The sequence below is a fragment of the Enhydra lutris genome, unplaced genomic scaffold (assembly GCF_002288905.1).
Source record: "Enhydra lutris kenyoni isolate GAN:26980312 unplaced genomic scaffold, ASM228890v2 scaffoldscaffold82, whole genome shotgun sequence".
In the NCBI taxonomy this organism is placed as follows: domain Eukaryota; kingdom Metazoa; phylum Chordata; class Mammalia; order Carnivora; family Mustelidae; genus Enhydra; species Enhydra lutris.
This window is the reverse complement of record NW_019154166.1, coordinates 553875-563914: the sequence shown is the minus strand read 5'-3', so window position 1 is coordinate 563914 and position 10040 is coordinate 553875. Positions and strand designations below refer to the sequence as shown.

At 55.0% G+C, this 10040-nt stretch overlaps 3 protein-coding genes across 3 annotated transcripts in view; 1 reads left to right on the top strand and 2 right to left on the bottom strand.

Annotated features, from left to right (window-relative positions):
* Window positions 1-396, bottom strand: part of LOC111161183 (KIAA0753 ortholog) — a 43113-nt gene extending 42717 nt beyond the window's left edge. Inside the window, exon 1 of the mRNA XM_022524746.1 lies at window positions 130-396. The gene's annotated coding sequence lies outside the window, so the exon portion shown is untranslated. The remainder of the gene's footprint in view (window positions 1-129) is intronic.
* A 103-nt stretch (window positions 397-499) lies between these two features.
* LOC111161176 (thioredoxin domain containing 17) lies at window positions 500-2283 on the top strand. The gene is made up of 4 exons (XM_022524722.1): window positions 500-705; window positions 958-1039; window positions 1423-1498; window positions 2103-2283. The coding sequence occupies exons 1-4, from the start codon at window positions 561-563 to the stop codon at window positions 2169-2171; spliced, it is 372 nt and encodes a 123-aa protein (XP_022380430.1). The 5' UTR covers window positions 500-560; the 3' UTR covers window positions 2172-2283.
* A 1194-nt stretch (window positions 2284-3477) lies between these two features.
* Window positions 3478-9405, bottom strand: LOC111161232 (mediator complex subunit 31). The gene is made up of 4 exons (XM_022524831.1): window positions 9310-9405; window positions 8806-8883; window positions 8432-8528; window positions 3478-3877 (listed from the first exon to the last, which is right to left on the bottom strand). The coding sequence occupies exons 1-4, from the start codon at window positions 9335-9337 to the stop codon at window positions 3685-3687; spliced, it is 396 nt and encodes a 131-aa protein (XP_022380539.1). The 5' UTR covers window positions 9338-9405; the 3' UTR covers window positions 3478-3684.
* Between the last annotated feature and the right edge of the window lie 635 nt (window positions 9406-10040).

Below are 10040 nucleotides of genomic sequence, written 5' to 3'. Positions count from 1 at the left end.
GACGGGGACGGCGGCGGGGACGGCCCCGGCTCCGGCTTTCCAGGGCCCCGGGTCCGGCTTTCCAGGGCCCCGGGTCCGCCCCTGCGGGCACAGCTTCCCAGAAACCCCCCAGCCCCGGCCCGAGCCCACCTGGCCTGGGGCGCGGCGCGGCTACCGGGAGGCGGGCGGGGGACCTGCTAGGCCGCGCTTCCGGCCGCTCGCCCGGTCGCCATGGCAACGGCGCAGGGCGGCGTGGGAGCCGTTAGGGCGCCCGAGCCGCCAGGGGTCCCGGGGCTGCGCGGCGGCGGGCTGGGCGGCTGGCGCTCATGGGGCCTCGGCCGGGGCCGGGGCGTCTCGGGCAGAGGCTCGGTGGCCTGCGCAGGGCCGGCGCGGACGGTGCGGACAAGCGAGCGCGGACGGGCGGCGCCGACGCGGTGTGGCCGCCCAAGGCCCCCGTAGCGCCGCGGAGCCCCGGGCCCCGCCCCGCCGCCAGCCCGGCCGGAAGCAGCCGCGCCCCGCCCCGCACGGGGCCTCGCCCCGAGATCGCGGCCGCGCCCCCCGAGACCCCGGCCGGCGGAGCGATGGCGGGCCGCGAGGAGCTGAGCGTGCGCGGTTTCGAGGAGTTCAGCCGGGCCGTGGAGCGGCACCGCGACAAAACCATCTTCGCCTACTTCACCGGCTCCAAGGACGCGGGCGGGCAGAGCTGGTGCCCCGACTGCGTGCAGGGTGAGGCGGGCTCGCGGGCGGCCACGGGCCCGGCCGGGGCAGGGAAGCGGCGGACGAGGGGGCCCGGCGCGCCTCCGGGTCCCCGCCGGAGCCCGCGCACCGCGCCAGGCCCCGAGCGCTCGCTCGCGCAGGGGAGCGGGTGTTCGCCCGGAGCCGGCTCAGGACCCGCCTGCCGCCCCCTGCAGCGGACGGGCTCTCGGTGCCGGCTGTCCCGGCGCGTCGGGTCTTATCTTAGGTCTTTTCCGTTTCCAGCTGAACCCGTCGTTCGAGAGGGGCTGAAGCACATGAGTGAGGGGTGTGTGTTCATCTACTGCCAGGTGGGAGAGAAACCCTAGTAAGTGCCGATTCCCTGTTCCAGACGCGCACTAGACATGCGCAGCTCAGGTGGGCAGGGCCTCGGGACAGAGGTCTCGGTTCTCGGTGTAGTCGGTAAGTCCCGCTGTTAGGAGTGATTAAAGACAAATTCTGAGTACTTAGCCATTGCAGGTGATGCAATGCGTCTGGCCTGGTTTTAGTCCAGAACCTAACTGTCTTTACCTTTATTTTATGTTGTTTTCACGCTCTTAAGGAAAACCGTGCAGAGTCACAATGTCATAGTCTTCAAGGCTCGATAAACGTTTGCAACAAAAGCAATGAGTTCTAACAGACTAGATGTAGGAATGTATCGAATATTAAGTAACCTGTGAGAAACCTGATCACCTCTTCTTTTCAAAATAGTTGGAAAGATCCAAATAACGACTTCAGAAAAAATCTGAAAGTGACGGCAGTGCCTACACTACTTAAATACGGAACAGTAAGTGTCTTTCCTTTCATTGTGTTGGGGTCTCAGCTCACCCTCGTTAGAAGAGATCTTGACATTTCATCCCAAGTAGCACATTGGTGTTCAGAGTGCATGAAAAATACACCACCTGGCTGTCCATCCCTATGGCCAACCCCAACAAACTGTTAATAACACACGTATCTAGGTAGTCAGTCTCTGTCATGGTTTCTGAAAGCCAATCCGTTTTAAAACTCTGGAAGCACGGCTCAGGAAGTTCGGTCAACGCAGCATTCCTTACAACACCAGCAGTTGCTTTCCACTTAACCCAGAATTCTGGTCAAAAAGAAGGGGCACCTCCTCTAGGTTAGCCATGGCCCTGGTATCCTAAATTAAAAACTTGAGGGGAAGGGAATGGCACTGGACTTGCTGTCTCTCGTTGTAGTCTGCAGAGCCAAGTGATTCATCTTAAGGCAAACAGCTTAACTATTTCCAAAGACCTGTTACAACTAGTTGATAGCTTCTGAATGGCATGGCTTCTCTGCTGTAAGATTTGTGTCACTCACGGCAGAACGCCACTTGTCCTCCTAATACCATGTCTGTACCTGTGGCTTAAGATTAGACCATTCTTCTCTTACAGCCCCAAAAACTGGTGGAATCTGAGTGTCTTCAGGCCAACCTCGTGGAGATGTTGTTCTCCGAAGATTAAGATTTGATGATGGCAACTGTGTCTTGATGTCCTGATTTGCTCTAGTATGAAGGCAACTGCATACCTGCTTTGAATTCATGTTAGCAATAAAGAAATGATGATGTGAAACAAACTGGTTTCTGTCTAAATATAAAGTGCTATTAGGGACACCTGGGTGGCTCAGTTGTTAAGCTTCTACCTTTGGCTCAGGTCAAGACCCCAGGGTCCTGGGATCGAGCCCCGCATTGGGCTCCCTGCTCAGCAGGAAGCCTACTTCTCCCTCTCCCGCTCCCCCTACTTCTGTTCCCTCTCTTGCTGTGTCTCTGTCAAATAAATGAACATAATCTTTAAAAAAAAAATGCCCACGAACTCTTCTGTTTGCTTGTAGTATGTGGGAATCTTTAAGATACAGGTAAGCTAAGTCTACAGCAGTGACAGTAATAGCCCAAGGGCATGCATTACTAGAGGGGACAAAAGTATCTAAAAGCCCCTACCAGTGCAGAAAGCAAATTCCAAATCACAAAAGGAGTTCAGATCTTTTACCTTCAATGCCATGAACTGACAAAGCGCGTTTGTCCTATAGCATCTTCTTTGGCTTTAGAATGTAGACGCTAGTGTGACCCATGGAGGAGAGCAGGGCGCCTCTAACCCAGCCTCTGCCCCCCACAGGCAGTGCAGTTCACTGTCTGAACGTGCTTCCCACTCTGGGTGAGGCCAGTGGTAGAGAGCGGTCAGAGCCCAGAGAACCCAGTGGTGGCAGGAGCCCCAGCCCAGGAGTCAGTGCCACTGATCACCAGTTCCTAGCTGTGTAACAGGAGGCAAGTTTCATAACCAGTCTATACCTCAGTTTCCTCCTTCACAGACAAGGCTGGTTCTGCCAGCGAGATGTGAATGGGACGTCGCATGGATCGTAGCCCCTACCACGTAAATGTCAGCGGTGCTGGGTGACTGCACCTGGGTGAGGCTCCTCATCTTTATTCCGGTCCAAGGTCAAGAGTCCAGTTAGACATTAACCACCATCTTCCCCGCCATCACTAGGTCAGTGACCTAGCCATGTCCGGTCCTTGAAGCCCCCCCCGCCTTCGCAAAGCAAGCGGTTTCATAGGTGAGTCCTTCTGCGGGTCCTGTCTCTGGCCAAAGGAAATCACGGACTCCCTTGCACTCGTTCTGTAGGTGAGAGGGGTAGGGCAGTTCACTGAGGGACAGAAGGTCGGAGGAGACGGACTTGCCCAGGCCCCACTGTACGTGAGGAACAGAGCTAGGCTTGGAGTTCGGGACATTTGGGGGCCCTCCCCGTGCCCCATCCCTCACTGCAGCCTTCCAGTGGTTTAAAGCACCTGACGTGTGTCTTTATTCAGTTGGTTGAGCTAATAATAACTTACAAACCCACAGGAAACCAAAGTACAACTGTGTGACAGCAGCAGCCCACAAACAATACAAAGGGAGCTGGAGGGAGGTAGCCGGAGGCAAGGGCCCTCCGCAGGTTCGGGTGCCCCCCCCACACAAAGGGAGCTGGAAAGTCCGCTGCGGCGCCTCACTTCCCCGCGGCACTGTTCTGCTGCTGCTGCTCGGCCAGCGCCTGCTGCAGGCGCATGCGCTTCCGGGAGTAGTGCTGCCAGTGCAGGATCTGCTGCTCGTCGATGAACTTGGCGCACTGCGCATTCACCAGCTCCTTGCGGAAGTGCTCGTACTGCAGCAGCTCCAACATGTGCAGACACTGAGGGTACCTGGTTCAGGGCCACAAGCTAATCACCAACACGGTTCAGGTCAGAAACGCCCAGCTGCAATCCAGACACTCACTCAGAAACGAAGGGCCGCCTACCAGTTCTACAACACTAACGCGGCTCACTTTGGGAGTACGGGGTTCTGCGTGTCCTGCTTCTGCCGGTCATGCCAAGTCAGCATGAGGCCACAGTTTCAAACGTGAGAAAACTTCAGTTCAGGAAGATTCAATACTGCCCAAGACCACACAGGAACGGGTAAGCAGAGTCCAACGCTGGGGCTAAACTCTGCTATTCTCGTGGTGTCCAAGGTCAGGAATATGTACACTTTGGAACTTTAGTAATCATCTTTTTAATTGGTAACTACTGGTTTTCCATCAATAGTGACAAGGACAACTTCTATTCAAAATTGAGTCTGTTTTACAAAGAACTATGCATGGATCCTGTGTTCTAGTCTTCCACCGTGACTTACTTCTCATATACTCTAAGACTGAGCAACCAAGTCGGTAAGTGCAGTGTAAAGAGAGCCAACTTTCCAACCATCAGAAAAGGAGTGCCAAGGAAGGGGGGAGGCTAGAATGGACCCTGTGTTACGGAGCTACAACTGAAAACATGAGCATGAACCCCTGGCTTATTGCACAGAGACAAAGAAACAGACGAGGATTAGAAGCAGACACAGTGTACACACACACACACATACACACTCTCCCCTTCATGGCTGTGTGTGCCAAAAAGGGCCTAGAAGCAATGACCGTGGTGCCAATGAGCACATTCTGTGCCCAGATCATGGATTTTTCAACAGCATTTTCCAGAGTTTCTTGGGGGAAATGGCTGACTCCTGGGCTAATGCAGGGAAAGTACGAGGTGAACCAGGAACATTATGTAGCACCAGAAAGTCAAGTGCTCAAAAAACTATGGGGATATGTCCCAAGCACTCAGGAGCCAATCTGAGGGGCCAAATCTGGAATCATTAGAACAAGAAAACACATAATTATATTCCAGAAAATAAAAATAAGAATCCATGCTAATATAACTTTTTTTTTTTAAGATTTTTTTTTTTTATTTATTTATTTGACAGAGAGAGATCACAAGTAGACGGAGAGGCAGGCGGGGCGGGGGGGAAGCAGGCTCCCCGCTGAGCAGAGAGCCCGATGCGGGACTCGATCCCAGGACCCTGAGATCATGACCTGAGCCGAAGGCAGCGGCTTAACCCACTGAGCCACCCAGGCGCCCCCTAATATAACTCTTTTAAACGAATAAGTAAGGAATAAGAGAATGCTCCTTCGTTAAACCTAAATTACAACTAATAAGTGTAGAAAGAATGCTAGAAAATCACAGTAAAAATTGTTTCAGGCAAGTATCAACAGATGCTAAAATTAGTGGGTAAAAGTACGATATGAAACAAAGTATTTACATAGTCTCAAAGTATTTCCTCACAAGATACTTACTAAATACAAGGGAAAACTAGTAACTTGATGTGGAGAAACCTGGCACCCATCACCTCAGCCAAGTGAGCAAAATGAACATCACCAGTAGTAGGTCAGAGAGACGACGACTCCGACGGGATACACCAAGAAGCCTATAGCATCACTTCTGGGTCACAGTCACAAGGCGGGGGCAGGGAAGGATCAAGAAACTCAGATTAAAGACTAAGAAGACACAAAGACAAAACGTAGCATAGTGGCCTAGACTGCATGCTGTCCCAGACACAGGACATTAATGAGCCACTGGACATAATCACAATGAGGTCTGCAGACTAGATAATGTTCCCAGGAAGATGTGAACATTTACAATATCTGGGTGAAGAATATATACCTTCCTGTTTTCTAAGAGACATTATTTCAAATAGAAGAGACAAAATCCGAGTAAGTCGATTAAAAAACTTCCACAGAGAGCGCCCAGAGCCAAAACTGTGAAGCAGGACACAAATGCCTAAAGTGTGAAAACAGTTCCTAGGGCCGGTGACGCACTCCCTAAACGCAGGGTCTGACTTAGTGGGTCTGCACGGGGCCCGAGCCCTGCATCGCCAAACGAGCCCGCCAGTGACAGCAGCGCTGCTGGCCCGAGGACCACACTGCACAGCGGGGCCGGTCCCAATGCCGTCGCTCCGACGAAGGTGCGCTGTTTACACTCAGAAGTCACAGCTGCCTGGGGCCGTGGCAGCTTCCCCTGAAATGCCCTGCTCACACCTAACCTGGCTCTTTCTTCCCTTTCCATGCGGGCACCGGGAGTTAAAAGGCCTGGGCGTGAGGGGCGCCTGGGGGGCTGAGAAAATGCTCAGTGTATGCTAAATGACAGAGCAGGAACTGGTAAATACTTGGACCAGCTACAATGACAGCATCAACCAACAAGAGGAAAGAAATGAGACGTAAATGGAGAACTCAGCGGCATGGCGAAATACTGAAGGGTTTGAGTGGGCATAAAATTCTCAGTGAGTCAGCAATATGCAGCCTTGTCCCTTCCCCCTGCAAAAAATTGTAATGAACTCAAGTTACACTTCTCGAAGGGTGATGCCCACATGCAGAAAAGAAAGGTATCAGCTCCAGCACACCCTGACCACTCTCAGGGTCTTGACTGAACAGGGGAAGGCACAACTGCAAAAACATCCACGGGGGGCGCCCGAGAAGCAGCTGAAGGGAGCCGAGAAGAGCGGAGAGAAGCAGCCCCCCACAGGCGCGGGGCCTCCATCCCGCTGGAGCAGGTGTCTGCGCACCGCAGCCCCTCAGACCAGCCAGGCACTGACTTGGAAGCTCAAGGACCTGCAGTGTTTGGCTTTTCCAGGGTTCGGATCAGGGTAAGAAACCTCCCAATCTTCCAGCGGCAGAGACTACCACACAAACTGTGCAGACTGTATGCCCACGGGGTTAACCCTCAACCTCTCCTGAATGTGTGTATCGGAAGGGCAGTTGCCTCCAGAGGGCACGGACTGGCTCAGGGGTCATTCAGGGACAAAACCAGAAACATGGGTTGAAGCTACGCAGGGATGTGTTAAATCCCAAAATAAGGACAAACTTTCCAGCATCCAGCTAACGGCGGAATCGGCTGTCCCTGAGTGGAGCAACAGGGGACGACTTGGTCCCGGCCAAAGTGCAGGCAGCCACCCCAGCAACACTGTGGGGGAGACGTGAACTTGACCATGCCTGTGGCTCCTTGTCCACAGACAGTCTCCAAGTCCACATACACACAACACCTAAGAAAGTCCTCTCTGGACTATTAGAGGAGCAAGTGACCGGTGATAAGGGACCAGGAAGGGTGCAAGGGTCCTGCTGGCTTTGTGAATCAGCAGACACTGATCAAAAAGTGGCTTGAATAAAGGACAAGTTTGAATCATTTTCCTACCAAATACGGTTGTTTTAAAAAAAGAAAAAAGACAAGATGTTTCACTATTGTTTCCTGAGCACCTACTTAATACACAGCAGAGCTGAGAGTTCAAGGTTTAAACGAGTACAGTGCTTGGTGCCGAGGTGGCCCTAAAAAAAGACAGCAGCTACAGACATCCTGGCTTGGTTTTGTTTTTTGGGTTTTCTGTTTGTGGCAACCCTTCATCGAGCAAGTCTACAGGCACCATTTTTCCAACCACATTTGCTCACTTCATGTCTCTGGGTCACATTTTGATAATTCTCACATTTCAAACTTTTCAATATTGTATTCGTTATGGGGATCTGTGGTCATGACTCCCTAAAAGCTCAGACTACGGTTAGTGTTTTTTAACAAGATTTTTGTGAGGTACGTCCCCTTTTTTTTACTTAATACTATGGCACACTTAATAGCCTGTGGAGTAGTGTTAACATCACCTTTAAATGCACTGGGAAAACAAAAAAATCATTTGGCTCACTTTGGTAAAAGACTCCCTTTCCTGCACGGTCCGCAAGCAAACCCGCGCTCTCGAGGTTTGCCTGTACTGAGAGTCAGGTAAGGCCACCTCCTCCAGAAAATCTTCCTTGTGAGCACCCCGTGTCCTTTAATCTCCAGGCCCAGGCAATGCCGCTGGGTCTACAGATGGTGGGCTCCTTAGGGTCAGAAACCAGCTGAAACAAAGTAATTAACTGGCTTTTGTTTGTGTTTCAAACCAAGCAGCTACCTTGTTGATGCTAAGACACTTACCCGGTACCCCCAGCCCCACACACACAGGGAAAGGTAAAGTCAAGGAACAGAGCCAGATCGCAGAGTTCTTCCAGGGAAAAAGACAGGACCTTGTTCTGCATGCAGTGGGAAGCCACTGAACGGCTCTAAGCAAGAAAGGGTTGTGTCGTAATTTACACTTCTGAAAGATCGAGCTGGCTTCTGTGTAGAAAACTGTTCTGCTTGGTTTGGCCTGGGGGAGGGAGGACCTAGGAGGACCTAGGAGGACGGAAGGAGCAGAAGCAGGGACAACCAGGGAGTGGACCCGCAGTAATCCAAGCTGGAGATGAGAACATCCTGTATTAAGATGGAGGCGACTGAAACAAGTGGAGATTCAGAATGTATTTTTCCAATGTGAAACGAGAACACATGTGAGCTATCCATGTTCTGCAATACAACAAACTGTACACATATTAGGACTATAAAAAGCAAACTTACTTTAGATACTTGGCATATTCTGGTTCTTTCCAGTAAAGTAAGTACTTAAGATAGTTAACAAAAGCTTTGTCTTTGAAGTAACCTCTTTGGGCCAGAACTGAAAAGCATAAAAAAAAAGTCTGTAGAGCAAACCAACCCGGACGGCCGATGCGCGACCCCTACCGCAAAGCCTCCGCTCGGCAACCTCCCCACCGCCCGCACACCCAAGTCAAAGCACGAGCCCAGCCTGTTCAGCACGCACGCATGCGCCCGCACGTGTGCGCGCGGCTGTGACCCCCGGACCGCGTGCACATGGAAACAGGCACCGCAAGAGCCGCGACGCCTCCGCAGAGCGCAGTGGAAGCCGCCGGAGGCACAAGGGCTCAAGCACTTACAGTTCAGGTAGTTGGGGTTGGCTAAGCACTGCACGAATTCCAGCTCCAGCTGAAAGCGAAGTCGGTTCCCGGCATCGTCTAGAGGAAGACAGGCCAGACCGGCCGGAGTCAGGGTCACGGTCTGTCCCCCCGCGTGGAGAAGACAAGGGCAGCAAGAGCCGAGGAGCGCTCAGGTGTGCTGGCACAGGTGCCCCCGCCGGGCAGGGTATTCACCCCTGGGGGCCACTGCTCCCAGGAGAGGCTGGGGGAGTCGAGCAGTGGCGTCAGGAGGCCAGGTGAGGGGGGGTGTCGGGAGGCTGGGGGGTCAGGAGGCCGGGGGGGGTGTCGAGAGGCTGGGGGAGTCGGGCCTGGGGCAGGGGCGGGGCCGGGTGGCCGGGGAGCCGAGGGTTCAGGAGGCCGGACGGGGTCGGCGTCTGTCGACGCCAGTGAGGTGAGGAGGACGGAGCGGGACAAGGCGTCTGGTCCGGGGCAGCGGTGTCTGCGAGCGCTCCGGGCGCCACTTACCCGTCTCCATAGCGACGGCCGCGGCCATCGCGAGCTAAAGCGCTAAGCCGTCACCGGCCCAAACAGCGACCGCCCGGAAGTTCCGGAAGCCACGCCCCTCTTCCTGTCGCGGGGCAGTGTGGGATGTGGGGCGGGGCGGGCCCGCGCATGCCCCGCAGGCGCCGAAGGGGCAAGAGGCGAAGGAGGTGTCCCCGAGCGCGGGACGGGCGGAACCCCTGCTCGTGGAGCCGTGTCCGCGCTACCGCAGCCCTGCGATGCTTCCATCCTGGTGCCTGCGGTGACCGCACCCGGATGGCGTCATCCTCACCCTGGGGCTTCCCCGCGCGTCGGGAGCGCCTGCAGCGGGGACACGGCCCCCAGCTGTGTTGGGGGCCCCCAGCCGCGCTCACGGAGCCCGACCCCCGCCCCGAGACGCCCCGACCTGGGCCCGGGCGCAGGTGCGCGAGGTCGGGATGCGGCCGGCACCGTCCACCGCGCGGCCCCCGGGGCCGCCCCGCCACGGACCCCCAGAACCGCCTTCCGTGGGGGCCGGCGCAGGAGGCTCCGAGGCCCGGAGGCTGCAGCACCTGAGCTCACGGACAGGGAGGCTGCGGGCGGCTCCGACCCTGGGGACAGGGACCCACCGAAGCGGTGGCTGGTGAAGGGTACGACCCCAAACGCCTAGAGGCCGTTACCCCGCTGACGGGCCGGTCGGTGTCTCCGCCGAGCGCCTGCTGGGCTCGTGCGAGGCC

Coding starts and splice junctions, on each gene's coding strand:
- LOC111161176 (XM_022524722.1), top strand. CDS start 561: ATGGCGGGCCGCGAGGAGCTGAGCGTGCGCGGTTTCGAGGAGTTCAGC. Junction 706..957: donor GTGCCCCGACTGCGTGCAGG/GTGAGGCGGGCT, acceptor TTCCGTTTCCAG/CTGAACCCGTCGTTCGAGAG. Junction 1,040..1,422: donor CAGGTGGGAGAGAAACCCTA/GTAAGTGCCGAT, acceptor TTTTCAAAATAG/TTGGAAAGATCCAAATAACG.
- LOC111161232 (XM_022524831.1), bottom strand. CDS start 9,337: ATGGCCGCGGCCGTCGCTATGGAGACGG. Junction 8,884..9,309: donor GGCCGTCGCTATGGAGACGG/GTAAGTGGCGCC, acceptor GTCTTCCTCTAG/ACGATGCCGGGAACCGACTT. Junction 3,878..8,431: donor GAATATGCCAAGTATCTAAA/GTAAGTTTGCTT, acceptor GCCCTGAACCAG/GTACCCTCAGTGTCTGCACA.